Below are 19,582 nucleotides of genomic sequence, written 5' to 3'. Positions count from 1 at the left end.
GCAAGCTACTAATAAAAGTATCAATCAATTGCTCGTAGAACACTTCAACCAAGCCAAATCGTGTAAATATTAATCAAATATATATTTTTATTTTTGTTAAGTCCCTTCGAACCAGTTTAATTCTGATATAGTGGACCTGCACTTTTTTTTAATGGTGCACTGATTGCAGATTGACAGTTGGAGTGACGCGCGCAGGTGTGCTCTTGGAGGCGCAATTAGCAGAGCGCACAGCGTGGTCTAATTGGATTGGTCTCCTCAATGGCAAAACTACCGGAGTATTGATATATTTACCGTATTTTCTTGAATTGCCGCGGGGGCGCTAATTAATTTGAAAACCTCTTCTCACTCCTGGGCTTACCAAAGGCATGCAGTAAAAGTAAGCATGCGCTAATTATTTTAAAACTTCTTCTCACTTCGGCACTTACCAAAGGTATGCAGTAAACATTTGAGTGTGATGTAAGCTTGGACCCTAAATCCTACTGAATAGCTCTTAATCCTCTTCCCTTTATGCGATTTCAAATTACCGGTATTGAAATCAGCCTCCTCCATTTTGAAAATGACAGGGGAAGTGTCACTCGTGATGTCACGAGTTTGACCAGGCGGTAATCCTAAGCATGCGCTAATTATTTTGGGAAGCGAGTTTGACCCGGCAGTAATTCAAGGCAGGCGCATGCCCTGTGGCAATTCAAGGAAATAAGGTAGTTTATTTAGCCATTTATATATATATATATATATATATATATATATATATGACTGCGTGGGTTCCCTCCGGGTACTCCGGCTTCCTCCCACTTCCAAAGACATGCACCTGGGGATAGGTTGATTGGCAACACTAATTTGGCCCTGGTGTGTGAATGTGAGTGTGAATGTTGTCTGTCTATCTGTGTTGGCCCTGCGATGGGGTGGCGACTTGTCCAGGGTGTACACCGCCTTCCGCCCGTTTGTAGCTGAGATAGGCACCAGCGCCCCCCGCGACCCCAAAAAGGGACAAGCGGTAGAAAATGGATGGATGGATATATAGATATAGATATATATATATATATATATATATATATATATATATATATATATATTAGTAAGTCTGTAAATAAATGCGCAAATTGATCATGAAATTAATGCATACATACTAATTTCACTAAATCATATTTCATGTTTTAATTAATTACTTGGAATTTTCCTAATGAATTGGCATTGTTGTCATATGTTCTATTCAAAAATCTTTATTTATGTTTGACACACACGCACACAGCTACTAAACTCCACAGTGCAGCGGTTATAGGAAATACAGATAAATGTAACAACATATGCAAAAAGTACGGATGTTAATCAAACTTTTTTTTTTTTTGACACAATCTTATCAATCGGTATTTCTCTTTTACATTTTATTTTATATTTTTTCAAATGATTTAGTTCACCATTTTTAAATCAACTTGGTACAAAAATGGTCTATAATAGTAAATAAATTCAGAAATTAGCTTTGATTATAATTATTATATATCTGCCCTTTTAATAATCATTAGTTTTGCTCTTTGTTATTTTTTTTACCGATTCTGTATTTCTATTTTTATTCTATTAAAAACAATATTCATATATGTTAAACGTGTATTCACGTAATAAACACGCCGTTAACTGTAACTTCTCCGCCCTTTAAGGATTGTTGCCAAACAAAACTAGTTTTGTTTTTAAAAAAAGAAGATGCCGCTTGGGTTGCCGGGAAATGTAGTATTATATAAGTACATACGTGTGCTAAGCAATTACGTCTATTGGACAAGTAAACTACAAGTACCGGCATTGCTATTGTCTAGTTCGCATGCGCATATCAAAGAAAATCTCAACGACTCAAAAGGCAGTGAACCCAGAGTCGGTGCCTTCGAGCCTGTGGAGAATCATCTGCTTTCATCTCACAAAACGCCATCGCTAAAAAGTATTGTTTTGGTCGGCTTGCTTCACAACATATTCGGGAGATTAAATAGCTTTAGATTTTTCCACCGGTAAGAAACGACAAGCGCGGAGTACGTTTGCTAGCAAGAGCGTCACAAACCGGTAGCCTGGATTAGCAGATAACGGAAATAGCTTCTTTCTCATCGAAACGCTTTTAGTTCGTCTGCGTAATGGCGTGTGGAGCTACTCTGAAAAGAACTCTTGATTTTGACCCGTTAATGAAGCAAAACTCCCCCAAAAGGAGGAGGTGCACTCCGGTTAGATCTCCCGTCTCCTCGCCCCAGAAATATCTCCGTCTGGAGCCTTCGCCGTTCGGACAAGTGTCCTCCAGGCTCACCACAGGTTGGCATTAAACATCCTCATTTTGTTCTTTAGCTTCATTAAACATTGTGTTTGTGTGCGTTCAGCTTGGAATATATTGGAATTTGATCGTTAAACAGTGTCAACGTTAGAATCTTCCATGTCAAATTCCAGTAACTTCCAACGAGTTGCTAATGCTAGTGTTTTGTCAGGCTTAAATCATTTTCACACTGGGCTTCTTTTTTGTTTTGTATTGCTTACTGAAGTGGATATGTTTGTATTGCAGAGCAAATGTTGATGAATATCAAACAAGAGTATAAACGGCTCAAAAGACGGAATATGGAGAGTTCTCCCCATCAAGTAGACTCTTTTGTGCCTCTGGACCTTCAGAATATTCCTAGTGGATCCTTCACATCAGGTCTGTATTAATACACTATCATGTCTTCTTAAAGGCCTACTGAAATGAGATTTTCTTATTTAAACGGGGATAGCAGGTCAATTCTATGTGTCATACTTGATAATTTCGCGATATTGCCATATTTTTGCTGAAAGGATTTAGTACAGAACATCGACAAAGTTTGCAACTTTTAGTGCTGATAAAAAAAGCCTTGCCTTCACCGGAAGTCGCAGACGATGACGTCACAAGGGTGAGGGCTCCTCACGTCCTCACATTGTTTATAATGGGAGCCACCAGCAGCAAGAGCTATTCGGACCAAAAAAACGACAATTTCCCCATTAATTTGAGCGAGGATGAAAGATCCGTGTTTTAGGATATTGATAGCGTTGGACTAAAAGAAAAGAAAAAAAACGTAAAAAAAAAACCGCAATTGCATTGGGACGGATTCAGATGTTTTTAGACACATTTACTAGGATAATTCTGGGAAATCCCTTATCTTTCTATTGTGTTGCTAGTGTTTTAGTGAGTTTAACAGTACCTGATAGTCGCAGGTGTGTGTCCATGGCCGGGTGTTGACGGCAATGTCTCAGGGAAGTCGACGGCAGCTGTATGGATGGTACAAGCTCAGCTGATATCCGATTAGAGGCGACTTTTTGACCACAATTTTCTCACCGAAACCTGCTGGTTGACATTCGGTTAGGATCCATGTTCGCTGTGACCCATAGTAAAGTTTCACCTCCTTGAATTTTAAACAAGGAATCACCGTGTGTTTGTGTGGCTAAAGGCTAAAGCTTCCCAACTCCGTCTTTCTACTTTGACTTCTCCAATATTAATTGAACAAATTGCAAAAGATTCAGCAACACAGATGTCCAAAATACTGTGTAATTATGCCGTTAAAGCAGACGACATTTAGCTGTGTGTGTACGCAGCGCTCATATTCATAACAGCCCGTGACGTCACGCGTACACGTCATCATTACGCGACGTTTTCAAGACGAAACTCCCGGGAAATTTAAAATTGCAATTTAGTAAACTAAAAAGGCCGTAGTGGCATGTGTTGCAATGTTAATATTTCATCATTGATATATAAACTATCAGACTGTGTGGTAGGTAGTAGTGGGTTTCAGTAGGCCTTTAAGGTGTTCTGTAATGTAGTGTAATGTAGACAAGGCCTAAAAGCAAACATGACCTGAATGCGTCTTTTATGTTTTCTTTGGTTGAGTTTCGCGATTTGAGTACGCAGGAAAAGATGGGACTCGCCAGCAGAAGTGGATACGTTATCACAATATCCGGTTTTGGCAGCGCTCTTTCGGTTATTAAAGTTTATTCGGCAACACATTTTTTAGTGCAGTACTGCGCAATTAATAGGCTATATTTAGATAGATACACATACACACCATATTTTCAGGACTATAGAGTGCACGCCCTCTAAATGTTTGAAGAAAAACAATATTTTTCCATAAAGTAGCCACACCACATTTATATACGTTGTGACGATTTTTTCACAAAAACCTAGATTATGATTTTTTTCCTTAATTTCCTTCCCCCCTACTTTTTAATGAAATCAATGAGTACAAATGACAGAGATAATGTTTTTCCATTATTTAATCGTTTTAAATGACACTGAATTCATAGCATCTTATGCTTAGCAAAATTGTAATTCGTATAATTTTGTTTTTCAGACCAGATACACAATACAGGCCAAACTTTTGGACACAGCTTCTTATTTCAATGTGTTTTCTTTATTTTCATGACTATTTACATTGTAGATTTTCACCGAAGCCATCAAAACTATGAAACCTTTGAAGTGAAAACCATTTCAGGTGACTACCTCTTGAAGCTCATCAAGAGTGTGCAAAGCGGTATTCAGAGCGAAGGGTGGCTATTTTGAAGAAACGAGAATACAAAACATGTTTTCAGTTTTTTCACCTTTTTTGTTAAGTATATAACTCCACGTGTTCATTCAAAGTTTTGATGCCTTCAATGACAATCTACAATGTGAATAGTCATGAAAATAAAGAAAACACATTGAATGAGAAGGTGTGTCCAAACATTTGGCCCGTACTCTTAATCAATCTTTTTATGTAATGATTTTCAAATAACTATTTTAAGAACTTTCTCCGCGAGGCAATACGTCTGCTTGAGTAAAATATTTCTGTAAAGAAGAATGTAGTATTTTACATTGCAAGCAAATAAATCAATAAAAATACCTATAATCATTAAATAGTAATACAAATCAATCAGATCAATAAAGTGCAAACTTAAAACTTCTGTTTTCAATAAAAATGTAGTATCGTATATTGTCTTTATTTCGCCGAGTATTAGTAGCGACTTCCTTGTTCATTTACAGAATCCGGTCAACTTGTTTTGTTTTTACTTTATCGAAGTACGCATGTAAGTGACGTCGAGGCCACATTGGGGCCTGTTTGCGTTTATGCTGGAGTCTGATAAAGATCTTATTTAACTTGTAATCCAGTCATCTGAGAAAAAGTCAAATTTCTAAAAAAAAATCCAATTTGGTCCACTTTGGCTAGCAGTGTAAACATGGTATGTCAGTCCATAATACCCAATCATTTAAATCTGGCAGCGGTTGCAACAATTCATGTCTATAACTTTATTAGTGCTGTGTCATCATTTTGTATTAGGGTTGTCAAAATTCCAACATTTCTGTAGTCAATACCAGAATATAACTATTATTTTTGCTACTACAATTAAAAAAAGGGACCAATGTACTTTTAAATTCACTACTTTATTGAAAACTGTTTCAAAGTGTCAAGTATTTAAGATCACTGTGCTTCAGTATCTTTTTTTTAACAGATTTTAAATTACGCTGTAAAAAGTAATTTTTGACTCTGCTATGCAAGAGGTATAGTTACCTCGTGTATAGAACAAGAAGTAACTACATTAAAAAAAGAACAGCAGTGGCCTATAACCTTGCAGGTAGGGCTGGGCGATATGGCTGAAAACTGTATCACGATGTGTGTATTTTATATTGGCTGATATTCTTTATGACCTATCGAAAATAAAGTCCAGGAGAAAACAATGTTAAATGTGAACATTTTTACTTCTAATATAACCTTCCTCTCATTATAACCCCTGCTACTGTAGAGGTAGAAAGTCAAGGAAATGTCAACACAACTATGGAAAACACAAACGGTGTAAACCCAATTCTAAAATCACATTGAATAATTAACTAGGGCTGGGCGATATACTCGATATTTCGCGGGTTGGTGTCTGTGCGATATAGAAAATGACTATCGTGATATTAGATTATACGTTCTCACGCAGTTGCTTTCAGCTGCTGGCATTACCGTACAGGATTTCCTCACTCTTTCTTGTCTCTCCTTCTCACAGACAGAGAAGCGCACCTTCTTATATACATCACATACTGTCACGTCATACGTCACATACGTATACGCCATCTCACAGAACAGAGAGGTAGCAGCATGGGTAACGTTTGCTGTGATGCTAGCGCAGCCGTGCAAGTGGTAATACAAGAAAGAGAAGATGCGAATCTGGTACAAATCAAGGAAGAATTAATTCCCCCAAAAAACAGCAGGGTGTCCATCGTCTGCCGGTGGTTTGGTTTCAAGCGGGAATATGTGGAACAGACAACCGTAATTTGTCAAGTGTGGGGCAAAAGCGTTGCTATAAAAAGTAGCATTACTGCTAATATGTAGCATCATTTGAAAAGTCGCCTGCTAGAGAATGAAGAGTGCTTGACTCCACATCTCAACATCTCCATTCGGTGCCACACACCCACACCATCAAAATGCCGAGGCAAACATTTCCTGATCAACACCGCATGAAAAAAAATAGTGATTTTTTTAGTTAGGATTTCCTTCACTGCATGAAAGTTTAAAATGAGCATATATAAATGCTGTATGAAAAAGAATGTTTTAATGTACACACATTTGAAACAGAGTCATCATACTGGTGTGATTATATGCATCAAGGGTTCATTTAAGGCTAAGGCAAAATATCGAGATACATATTGTGTATTGCGATATGGCCTTAAAATATCGTGATATTAAAAATAGTCCATATTGCCCAGCCCTATATTTAACAATGACTTCTTCAAATTAGGGTGCAAAAATAAAGAATATGTAAGAAATGCTTAAAGTGTAAAGTGTGAAAATGTAAACACAAAACTGAAAATATATTTTTTTACATGTTCAATGTCTGGAAGTTACAGCTAAAGTGGATGTGTCCAATTCTCTTTCACCTACTATGTTTCCATGCACTAAATTAGTCTCAAATAGTTCAGTTTTTTGTATTTTCACACCTACGTGTGAAGTTCAAGTGTCCATGCACTCTCTAATGCAGGGGTGCCCATTGCGTTGATCGCGAGCTGCTGGTCGATTGTGGAGAGTGTGTCAATCAATCGCCAGTCGGGCATTAAAAAAATAGACCTAAAAATTAATCATCATTCTTCACTAACTAACACGTCACTTTCGTCACTTAATTGACATTCACGGCACCCGAGGGTCTTGTGTAGGGATAATGTTTGAAAACCGGTTCTCCCGATGCTTCGATAAGTACCGGTTCCCATTACCGTATTTTCGCAACCATAGGGCACATCGTATTAAAATGCGCCGTGTCAGTTACAGGTGCTATTTCTGTATTTAACGCATAAATAAGGTGCAGCGTATTTTTGGGCTCAGGCGTGGTTAAACTTACGCTAGCTTAAAACATACGCTAGCATGCATGGACGCTGTTTTAAAAAGGCAGCAGGAGCAAAGCTGAGTTTGGTTGTACTTTATTGAAGTATCAATGTACTCACATTATTTTTTGATTAATTCTCATCCACAAATTCATCAAAGTCTTTATCTTCTGTGTCCGAAATGAACAGCTGGGCAAGTCCTCCATCAAACACGCCACATTCCCTCGCATCATTTTCAAAGTCCGTCTCATTGTCCATTAGCATAGCAAGCTAGCACAACTGTAAAAGCCGACTTCTCTTGCCTTGTTGTGCGTATCGATTCACGACCGTGCTGGTCCCCTTCTTCTCCACAGTGTGCTTCACCAGGATGTCGAAAGTGAGCGGCACCTCGTCCATTTTGGTTATGATTTGATGGTTTTGTCTGCTATTTTTTTATTTACAACGCACATAACAGCACTATATGCTCACTGGGGGCGTGCCTTTATCGTCCTCTCTCTCCTGAAACCTTCACCCTTTAACGTCCCCATGCTGTCCTCAGTCATGTCCGCCTTTCCTCCATATAAATAGCGTGCCGTCCCAGGCACATAACATCTACGGCTTCTGGAACTCAGTGCACACACTACAACCTATCTGGATTTGATAAGGAATCAATCCATCCATCCATCCAATTTCTGCCTCGTGTCCCTCCAAATTAAGCCGGCATTTTACATTTCCTTAGTCTACTTCTTAAATAAATCTTTATTTTCTTTTTTTTTTTTTCAAAATCTTCATTCAACGGGTTTCCACAAATAAATTAAATGGGAAACACTGGCTTGTTTTTTGTCTGCTGAGTTACCCAACGATACTAAAACATTCTCACAATGATGTAATTTTTGCGTGTTGGTATCGAATTATCAATACTTAAAAAAATAAAAAAACAAGTTTCTTTTTAACGTGAGCTTGTTCCCCCTGACAGGTTCTAGCTCAGGCTCGTCCTCGCCCACCAGGAAAGAGCAGCCCCTATTTTCCCTCAGACAAGTGGGGATGATCTGCGGAAGACTACTGAGGGAGCGTGAGGATAAAATACGAGAGGAGTACGATGAGATTCTCACAACAAAACTAGCAGGTATGAGGCGGGAAGGCCTGTGCTTTGTTTCACCACAATGAGTCTCATTTTTCTGCTTGTTTGCCCTCCAACAGAGCAGTACGACGCTTTCGTTAAGTTCACACATGATCAGCTGATGAGGAGGTTTGGTGAGCAGCCTGCAAGCTGTGAGTATTTCTTTTACAATGTATATCCATAGCATTTTTTTTTTTTTTTTTTTTTTACAAAAGTTTAGCAAAATAGCTGCGTCACAATAATAGAGTATTTTCATAGTCACAGTATAAAAAAACTTAATGGCCTTCTTAAATATTTTTTTTTTTTTTTTTTTACCATAATGAGAGGCTTCTCAGTATTAATTTTGAAAGTTGTTTTTTTTATTAAGTTTTAGTTATAGTCTTTAAAGAAAATTTATTTTTGTTTAGTTTTAGTCATGTAAATTAATTTAGTTTTAGTCCAGTTTTAGGCGACAAAATTCCTCAACATTTTAGTTGACTAAAATTACAGTTATTACTTGCTGTCTTTAATAGTAACAGGAATTCAGTACAGTATGAGTCATTTGGAAATATTAGTTTAGGCTTATTTACTTTTGCGTAGATGTGATTATGATTAGCCTGCAGAAGACACTTCAAGTTGGTTGTATTTTTATTGGAGAGTATGGAGCCACAGGGTTTACGTGTCTTGTTGTCTACCATGCAAATGTGTCCGTTTGTCTTCTCTTATCTTCCATGTGTGGAAGAAATATTGAAATGATTTGTGTAGCCATACAGTAGGGATAACCTGACTCTCGCCAGATCCTTGTAGTTCACTAAGCTCCTCACAAGGGTCTGGGCTCGAAGGCATTGCAAACTCCTTCCAGATAGCAAAAAATGATGAACCAATCAGGATCACCGGTCGGGATTTCATAGATGTGACATAGCGCCGAAGCGACTGTTTGATTCGAACAACAATGGCGGGACTAAGCGCGGAGTCGTGTGCTGACGTTGATTCTGCTATTGCATATGTTTTGCGACATCGATCGAATATTAATTCTTTAAAAGATGAACAGAGAATGGTTTTGAAGGTATTTATTGGTGGCAAGGATGTTGTGGCTCTTCTTCCGACCGGGCTTGGATTTCCCAGCGTCGCTCATCAGCGTCGGGGGTTGATTTCAATGTAAGTGGTTGAAGTAGCACGTCATTCAAGATAACAGCCAAGTGGTTTATCCAATCACATCTAATGATTTTTTTACAAGGCCCCGCAATCTGAAATAAATCTCCTGTTGAGAACTCCCAGATTCATGTGTGGAGCTCAGCGAACGACAAGGATCTGGCGAGAGTCAGGTTACCGTAGGGATGTAACAATATGAGAATTTCATATCACTGTTTATGTTACCAAAATTATCACGGTGGTCATTATTATTGTGGAATGTGCTCAAAAAGCTTTAAGGTGACTAAAATATATAGACACTGTTAGAAAAAAACCGCTATTTTGCATTTCTTGTGTTTATATATTTACCTGAAATGTTTCATCTGTTATAAAAGTTAATATTTTATCGTTGTACCGTAAATATTCGTTTGTACAGTAGCACTTTAAGATTTATTTAAATGAAAAGTGCGTAACGAATAAAATCGCTTCTGTCCTACTCTGTTCAGCGGTACTTAAATGCCCCATGAAAATACCTGTCTCTTTTTCTCTGAGGATAGAGCGGTCATCATAATGCCAAGAGAGCTTGTGGGTTCAATGTGAACAACTGAAACATTTAGTTGCTCAGACAGTAATGTGTTTATATAAGTTTAGTTTGGGGTGTGGTGTTTTTAACGGGGTAAGACGTATGTCTTGTTTTCATGTTAGCATTTAAGCTAGCGAGCTGACACCAGTAAGTCCGCCATGGGCCGTGAGTTTATAAAAATGCAGTTATCATTCTTAGTTTTTAGATAATTTTAATGTAAAGGGTTAATCTAACCATCAGGAGTGTTGTCGCCGTCATCATTAATACCGTTTATCGTTGCATCCCTACAATATATTCTTGTTTCCCGGTAAAGAAACCAAACACCGTGTCATAGTAGTTGTAGTTTTATTCTCGTTTTTTTAATTAAAGATTTGGTGGTGACTTGTCCAGGGTGTATCCCGCCTACTGCTACCTTTTTAAATGGTTACTTGGATTATTATATATTATGCTTCATTTGGTCACAGAATAATGGTGACAATATCGTTTATTGGCAATAATTTGAGGGACAATACAGTAAAGTTTGAAAAATAACATCACCTTATAATGTCTATCAATTATTTAGTTTAAAAGCATCCATTTTACCACCGATTGTCCCTTTTGGGGTCTCGGAACTCATTTCAAAACCCGGAATGACATTTTAAAACCCGAAAAGACCTCCGCCAACTTGACTGCGTTGACCCTTTTTAAAAAACATTTGAAGACGTCTCTTTCAGAAAAGCTTTTTGTTACCTTTTTATGGTGTTGCCCCTTTTGTTTTAATTTCATTGTTGATTTAATTCACCTATGTTTTGTACAGCACTTTAGGCTCATTATCTTTAAAAAAGTGCTTCATAAATAAAATGTATTTACTTTCTTACAAAAGCTCTGTGTCTGTCTGCATGAAGACAAATATAAAGTAAATATTCACATTTTAATTTAATGTGTGGCACATTGAGATAAGAATTATGTTGATTGGCAGTATAAAAGTAACATGTCTTCTTTCACTTGTTTTTTTTTTGCAGTTTTATGTATTTATGTGTATAATAAAAATGGCCAATTAAATATTTAGGCAGAAAAATCGCAATTCCTTTTTTCTGAAAATCATGCAGCCCTCCTTAGAACTTGGCTTCCTTTGCCATAACCTCACATGTTGTTCTGCAAAAACTTGGTCAACTTGACAGGGGCTGCTGTTAAGTTATCCCAGGGGTGTGCAACCCAAAATGCCATATTAAACCTGAAATACAAAAACAATTCTGTCTGGAGTCACAAAAAAAAGTCTTATATAAGTCTTATAATGAAGGCAACACATGATGTTGAAATGTGAATATTTATTCTACACACTGGAAAACATTAGTAGAATGGAGGCTTCTCAGAGGTTGAGATAACTCCTGGAAATGACTGGTTAAAATGGCGAAAGTTATAGATGTCAAAGTTAAAGGAAAGAACAAGCTGCCTTCTTCCAATGTATTCATTATAATCTTTGCCAGCTGGGTAACGTTTGCTGTGGTCTATAACTGCACACAAATAACTATTAGAAATGCAGCCAACATTACATACAGGTCATGTGTCATGAGATATGCAAATATAAATTAAATACACAGTGAAGGAAATTAAATGAGCTCAAATATATCTACGAACAAGGCATAACAATGCAATATGTACTTACTTACAGCTAGCCTAAATAACATGGTATGCACTGACTAAATATGCCTGATTAGTACTCCAACAAGTCAATAACATCAACCAAGCTCACGTTTGCGCATTTGCGCTCAGCATTAAAGGTTTGGTGGACAAAATGAGACAAAGGAGTGGCAGAAATCACGTCTTTCTGTGGCATTGTTAGAGAAAGTTGTACATGTAAACAAATTATGAGTTCAAGGACCGCCTGACTTAGGACAAAACGGCGCTTGCCCAAAACTGTCATCAGTGAAGCATGTTTAATATAACAGTGGGATTTCTAACAATTAGAAAGGTTTGTGTCATGTTTGTCCTACAGAAACCAAATTAAAACAAAAAAAATATTTTTTTCCCCCATCCTTTTCCATTTTAATACATTTTTGAAAAATATCCAGGGAGCAACTAGGGCGACGCTAGAGACCCTCGAGTTAGCTGTTGCCCATATCAAAGTCTCACCAATGTGGAGAAGTGTTATTGATGAGGCCAGAGTTGAAGTAGAAGTGTATCAGTTGTTCTGTCAAACATTGCTCAATTTGATTGTCCTGGTGAGGACAATTAATAGTAACAACATTGGTTCTGTTGTTACTATGTCAAAAACAACTAGTCCAAAAATAGCTGTTTTTCTTCAAATGTCTCCATGCCCTCTGGACTTAAAATTACATGTATTATTATTGGTGCTTTAGGTACACAATGACCTTAGCTTTAATCAGAGCATTTATGTTAGCCACTTTTTTTTTTTTTTTAGTTTGTACAGTTTAAGAGCAAAAGTAACCTTGCCTTAGCCAAGTTGTGTGTTGGAGCAAATTGTATTTGGTTATTTTTTTATTCTTTTTTGATAGGACAGAAGTTCTGTTACTAAAATAAAAACGGTTCTAACTGGAATCCCATGGTTTTCCCTTATTAGATGTTTCTTGAGTGGCAAATAAAATCCGTCCAATCTGCTGGAAGCTCCTCCAAGGAGTCCGTGGTCTGGTTGGACTTTTCCCAGGCTGTGCCATATCTCCTACAAGTGGACTTGTCGCCTCGCTTGGGCATCCATTCTTTGGCTTCCATTATTGCTGTCTGGAGGTCTCCCTGCTGTCCACACAAAACTCCACCGGTGGCCTCTTCTTATTTATTTGGCTTTCTTCTTTGGATGTCTTCCTACGAGGCTGACTGCCACCATCACTCTGGCCTTTTCAATGTTATCTTAATATTGGATATTTTCCTTTTGTACATTTTGGAAAAATAAACATTGACAACAGATGCATTTGTTTTTTCGGCTGTTTTAAAGCATTTAATACATGTATTTGTATACACTGTATTTTTTTTTTTTTTTGCTTGACTTTTACTCATTATACCAAAACTTATTGTAGCAAAAAGGGGCTTAAATGGGGAAAACTAATAAAACTGTTTTCAAAAACGTTTTGTAGTGACTTTGTTTTAATTCCCACTATTGATCATTTCAAAACATATATTTGAATAAAGTCAGTTTGGACTCAGCAAAAAACAACCTACACAAACGTCTTGTGCACCTCAAATATTGTACACACATTTTTTTTTTTTTTTTAGAATAATTTAAACATTTTAAAGTATAACACTGTCTTATTTATTTATTTTTTCAAGTTTTTTTTTTTTTTTTTTAAATAATCCAACAAACCATTGGTCACCACAGTTGTATGTAATCTCACAGGAGAGAATATCAAAGTCATACTAGTTTGCTGTGCAATAAAATCAGACCAAATTACATAATTTTACCGGCTGAACAGTAATGTATCAAAGCATTTTTACATTACGTTGAATTGGGTAGAGCAGGGGTCATCAACGCGGTGCACGCGGGCACCCGGTAGCCCGCTGGCCTGTTCTAAAAATAGCTCAAATAGCAGCACTTACCAGTGAGCTGCGTCTATTTTTTTAATTTTATTTATTTACCAGCAAGCTGGTCTCACTTTGCTTGACATTTTTAATTCTAAGAGAGACATAACTCAAATAGAGTTTGAAAATCCAGGAAAATATTTTGAAGACTTGGTCTTCACTTGTTTAAATAAATTCATTTATATTTTTACTTTGCTTCTTATAACTTTCAGAAAGACAATTTTAGAGAAAAAATACAACCTTAAAAATTATTTTAGGATTTTTAAACACATATACCTTTTTTTACCTTTTAAATTCCTTCCTCTTCTTTCCTGACGAACTAAATCAATGTTCAAGTATTTTTTTTTATTGTGAAGAATAGTAAATACATTTTAATTTAATTCTTCTTTTTAGTTTCTGTTTTTTCGACGAATAATACTTGTGAAATATTTCTTCAAACTTATGATTAAAATTCCAAAAAATGATTCTGTCAAATCTAAAAAAAATCTGTAAAATCAAATTTAAATTTATTTTCAAAGGCTTTAGAATTTCTTTAAAAAAAATTGTTCTGGAAAATCTAGAAGAAATAATGATTTGTCTTTGTTAGAAATATAGCTTGGTCCAATTTGTTATATATTCTAACAAAGTGCAGATTGGATTTTAACCTATTTAAAACATGTCATCAAAATTCTAAAATTAATTTTAATCAGGAAAAATTACTAATGATGTTCCATAAATTCTTCTCCATTTTTTTCGGTTGAATTTTGAATTTTAAAGGGTCGAAATTGAAGATAACTATGTTTCAACATTTTATTTTTATTTTTTTTCCTGTTTTCTCCCCTTTTAAACCGTTCAATTAATATATTTTTTAAATAATTTATTCTTTACAAAAAACCTTCCGTAAAGGAAAAAAATGTAAGACGGAATGACAGAGAGAAATACCCATTTTATATATATATATTTATATATGTATGTGTATATATATATATATATATATATATATATATATATATATATATGTATATTAAAGGTAAGTTGAGCAAATTGGCTATTTCTGGCAATTTAAGTGTGTATCAAACTGGTAGCCCTTCGCATTAATCAGTACCCAAGAAGTAGCTCTTGGTTTCAAAAAGGTTGGTGACCCCTGGAGTAGAGTCAATTGGAAGTATAAGGATTAATAATCGAACAAACCTCTTTGGGCAGTGACGTAATAAGATCCGAGGTTTGTGATTTGACAACCTATCTGAAAGGGTTAAGCTAAATAGGACGTATTCTCGTATTTTGATTTTTTTGTTTGTTTTAACCGTATCATTTATGTGATTGTATTCTTGTCTCCTTTTTAACTTTCACAATATCACCTGAATGTAACACAAAGAGTGTTAATGTTAATTGCTTTCGATCAAGTAAGGTAAATCGGGAGTAAAGAGGTTTATAATCGAACGAACCTCTGCAGTTGGTGACGTTTTCAAAACGAGGCCTGTGATTCGCAAACATACCGGAAAAGGTTTTAACTAAACAGGAAGTATACTGCCAATGTTTGGGAGATTTTAAAAATGTGACCGTGTCACTTGTGTAATTGTATTCTTTTCACCCCTTCAACTTTAATATTTTAAAGTTTTACACGTTTTTTGGGAACATGGCTTGTTTCTTTAGACGGAGAATAGCAGCGCAGGTAATGTACGACAAAAAAAAAAAAAAAGAGGTGACGTGCTAACGCTAGCTTGAAAGCGCGAGTGTCACTCAGGGGCAAACCAACACGGACTGAAAATGACAAGTTTTTGTTAAATATTTTGGAATATGTTTGTTGTGCAGCTCGGCAGGACGATGCGGCTGTGCGAGGATGCATTTATTCCAGCTTTGTCGGCTGTCCCAGTCTTTAAGAAACAGTTGAGTATCATCTTTTTATTTTATCCATCTTCTTCCGCTTATCCGAGGTCGGGTCGCGGGGGCAGCAGCCTAAGCAGGGTAGCCCAGACTTTCCTCTCCCCAGCCACTTTGTCCAGCTCTTCCCGGGGGATCCCGAGGCGTTCCCAGGCCAGCTGAGAGACATAGTCTACCCCAGTGGTTTTCAACCTTTTTTGAGCCAAGGCACATTTTTTGCTTTGAAAAAATGGGGAGGCACACCACCAGCAGAAATCCCTAAAGGCCTACTGAAACCCACTACTACCCACCACGCAGTTACATAGTTTATATATCAATGATGAAATATTAATATTGCAACACATGCCAATATGGCCTTTTTAGTTTACTAAATTGCAATTTTAAATTTCCCGGGACGTTTTTCTTGAAAATGTTGCGTAATGCTGACGTGTACACGTGCCGTCACTGGCTGTTATGAATATGAGCGCTGCGTAAACACAGCTAAAAGTCGTCTGCTTTAACGGCATAATTACACAGTATTTTGGACATCTGTGTTGCTGAATCTTTTGCAATTTGTTCAATTTATACTGGAGAAGTCAAAGTAGAAAGACGGAGTTGGGAAGCTTTAGCGTTTAGCCACACAAACACACGGTGATTCCTTGTTTAAAATTCACGGAGGTGAAAATTTACTATGGATCACAGCGGACATGGATCCCAACTGAATGTCAACCAGCAGGTATCGGTGAGAAAATTGTGGTTAAAAAGTCGCCTCTTACCGGATATCAGCTGGGCTTGTGCCGTCCGTACAGCTGCCCTCGACTTCCCCGAGACACTGGCATCAACACCCGGCCGTGGACGTACACTTCCGACTATCAGGTACTGTTAAACTCACTAAAACACTAGCAACACAATAGAAAGATAAGGGGTTTTCCCAGAATTATCCTAGTAAATGTGTCTAAAAACATATAAATCCGTCTCAATGCAACGCGATTGCAATCGCGTTTTTTTTATTTAAATTTTTTTTTTTTTTCTAGTCCGTCACTATCAATATCCTCAAACACGAATCTTTCATCCTCGCTCAAATTAATGGAGAAATGGTCGTTTTCTCGGTCTGAATAGCTGTTTTTGTTAGAGGCTCCCATTAAAATCAATGTGAATTTGTGAGGAGCCATCAACATGTGACGTCATCGTTTGCGACTTCCGGTAGAGGCAGGGCTTTTCTCCAGTTGCGAACTTTATCGTGGATGTTCTCTACTAAATCCTTTCAGCAAAAATATGGCAATATCGCGAAAAGATCAAGTATGACACATAGAATGGACCTGCTATCCCCGTTTGAATAAGAAAATCTACTTTCAGTAGGCCTTTAAAAAACAAAACTCAGTTGAGAGTAAAAAGTCGTCACAATTGTTGGATATGACTTTTAACCATAACCATGCATGCATCACTATAGCTCTTGACTCAAGGTAGGTGTACTGTCACCACCTGTCACATCACACCCTGACTTATTTGGACTTTTTTGCTGTTTACCTGTGTGTAGTGTTTTAGTTCTTGTCTTGCGCTCCTATTTTGGTGGCTTTTCCTGTTTTTTGGTATTTTCCTATAGTAGTTTCATGTCTTTCTTTGAGCAATATTTCCCACATCTACTTTGTTTTAGCAGTCAAACATTTTTATGCTGTTTTTATCCTTCTTTGTGGGAACATTGTTGATTGTCATGTTTGGATGTACATTGTGCTCCACAGTAAGTCTTTGCTGTCGTCCAGCAATCTGTTTTTGTTTTCTTTGTTGCCAGTTCAGTTTTAGTGTTGTTCTGCATAGCCTTCCCTAAGCTTCAATGCCTTTTCTTAGGGGCACTCACCTTTCGTTTTCTTTTGGTTTAAGCATTAGACACCTTTTTACCTGCACACTGCCTCCCGCTGTTTCCGACATCTGCAAAGCTATTAGCTACCGGCTGCCACCTACTGTTATGGAAGAGTATTACACGGTTACTAGAGTTCTAGACAGTACAGACACTCAACAACAACACATCATTGCAGACTATAATTACTGGTTTGCAAAAAATATTTGTAACCCAATTTGGTGAAACTAGATAATCTCCCACAACACACCAGACTGTATCTCACGGCATACTAGAGTGCCGCGGTACAGTGGTTTAAAAACACTGGTCTACCCAACGAGTCTTGGGTCTTCCCCGTGGCTTCCTAAACACCTCCCTAGGGAGGCGTTCGGGTGGCATCCTGACCGAACCACGTCATCTGGCTCCTCTCGATGTGGAGGAGCGGCGGCTTTACTTTGACCTCCTCCCGGATGGCAGAGCTTCTCACCCTATCTCTAAGGGAGAGTCCCGCTTCCCGGTGGAGGAAACTAATTTCAGCCGCTTATACCCGTGATTGTGTCCTTTTTGTCATAACTCTAAGCTCGCGATCCACTCTTCCCTCACTCGTGATCAAGACTCAGAGGTACTTGAACTTCTCCCCAACCCGGAGACGGCACTCCACCCTTTTCCGGGCGAGAACCATGGACCTTTTTATTCATTTAAAAAAAAATGTTTTAATTGAACAACAAACATACATTTATAATTATCACAAATGTCAAGGCACTTTCGACATCAAGGAAAGAAAACTAAAGCAAACACAGACAGTAATAATACAAAAAAATATGAAAAAGACAAAAAGGGCTACCTAAATCACTTTAAATGTTTTTAACAAGGATATCAATTTAAGGGCTTTTGTATTCTTAATCATTCTCCAAGATTTGATTGACATTTGTAACCCATTAAGCCAGGGGTGTCCAAACCTTTTCCACTGAGAGTCACACACGGAAAAATTAAAACATGCGGGGGCCGTTTTTATATTTTTCATTTTCAAACCATAACAAAATATATGGATTCTTTTTTTTTTACCTTTAGGATTCCCAGGGACCATAAAGGGTCTCCGTCATTAACATGTTAAAAATAAGTCAGATTATGATTTAAATTTTTTATGTACTGCTTACAGTAAATCTCTATATCAACTTCAGGTTAATATAAAGTAAAAGACAACTTTGTTTTTTAGAGTAAAACTGAAATATGCAGTATTTCCCCCATTGCCCAAAACATTCAGAAAGCAAGGTTTGATCTCAAGTAATTGGAGCCCTCAAAAGATCAATAATGCAGGACACCAGTGATTTAAATGTATTATTATTTCAGAGTAATCACAGTGAAAAAATAAATAAAATCCCACTAAATATCTTTGGGATCCAAAAGGTCTCCCACTCATAAAGTGATACATTTGTATTATTATTTGTTTTACTTTCAACACTTAAGTTACGAGATCAACTTCAGATATATCTGTCGATTTTACGTTTAAACTATTATTTTGTTGGTTGTATGCTCTTTTGTCAAAGAAAACACTGTTTTATATGGCAAACACACAATATATGCACATAATATTTTGCACATAAAACATTATAAAGTGAAATATTTGAAGTAATTGGAGCCTTGAATAGGTCAATAATTAATTATATTAAAAAAAAGTTTAACTTTTTTTTTTTTAGCATTCGCAATAAGAGCAAAACAAAGAAAGACAAAAAAAAAAAGAAAACAGCCTGCATGGCAGCTTTGTGTCAACACTGCAACTTTTCCCTGTTAGATTTCACCTCACTCTACTTTTTTAGTGTTTTTTATTTTTATTTTTGCAATAGCATTTCCAGAATGTGTTGCGGGCCACTAAAAAATTAGCTGCGGGCTGCAAGTAGCCCCCGTGCCGCACTTTGGACATCCCTGTATTAAGCCAATTAGAAAATGTAGGCCATACTTTCATAAATCGACATTTATGTAGAACCATTTGGAGCATAATAATGTTGACAAACATTTCTTTAAGTTGAGTATCATCTTCTTTACACTTCCCATTTAACCAAATGATTGGAATTGTCCCTCTTCAGGCAGACTGCCGACTTGAGGCTGTCAATCAACATGTTAAGAGATAATGGTGTTTTACCATCCATTGGAGACATTCGAGCACAAACGGAACACCTGGCCCGTCAGGTAAGATGAATTAATCAGGCTCTCAACGCAGGAAGTAATGCTGCTCAGTAGGGCTGGGCGATATGGACGAAAAAGGATATCTTCATATATTTTTACTTAAACTCGATATTCAATATATAT

At 37.0% G+C, this 19,582-nt stretch overlaps 2 protein-coding genes across 3 annotated transcripts in view; both read left to right on the top strand.

Annotated features, from left to right (window-relative positions):
* The first annotated feature begins 1,803 nt into the window (after positions 1–1,803).
* Positions 1,804–13,152, top strand: LOC133541971 (akirin-2-like). The gene is made up of 5 exons (XM_061885708.1): positions 1,804–2,283; positions 2,528–2,659; positions 8,256–8,405; positions 8,480–8,551; positions 12,653–13,152. The coding sequence occupies exons 1-5, from the start codon at positions 2,112–2,114 to the stop codon at positions 12,661–12,663; spliced, it is 537 nt and encodes a 178-aa protein (XP_061741692.1). The 5' UTR covers positions 1,804–2,111; the 3' UTR covers positions 12,664–13,152.
* Positions 13,153–15,060: 1,908 nt separating this feature from the next.
* The window catches only part of rars2 (arginyl-tRNA synthetase 2, mitochondrial), a 20,027-nt gene continuing 15,505 nt past the window's right edge, over positions 15,061–19,582 (top strand). Inside the window, exons 1-3 of one of the 2 annotated variants that reach the window (XM_061886765.1) lie at positions 15,061–15,253; positions 15,394–15,467; positions 19,360–19,462. In XM_061886765.1, coding sequence (XP_061742749.1) covers positions 15,218–15,253; positions 15,394–15,467; positions 19,360–19,462 — 213 coding nt within the window. In that variant the 5' untranslated portion in view covers positions 15,061–15,217. Of the gene's footprint in view, positions 15,254–15,393; positions 15,468–19,359; positions 19,463–19,582 lie in introns of those variants that run through there. The other variant, XM_061886766.1, reaches the window with a different exon arrangement.

This window comes from Nerophis ophidion, linkage group LG24 (genome assembly GCF_033978795.1).
Source record: "Nerophis ophidion isolate RoL-2023_Sa linkage group LG24, RoL_Noph_v1.0, whole genome shotgun sequence".
Classification (NCBI taxonomy): Eukaryota; Metazoa; Chordata; class Actinopteri; order Syngnathiformes; family Syngnathidae; genus Nerophis; species Nerophis ophidion.
Note: the sequence above shows the minus strand (reverse complement) of the source record. Positions and strands in the feature narration are given on the sequence as shown.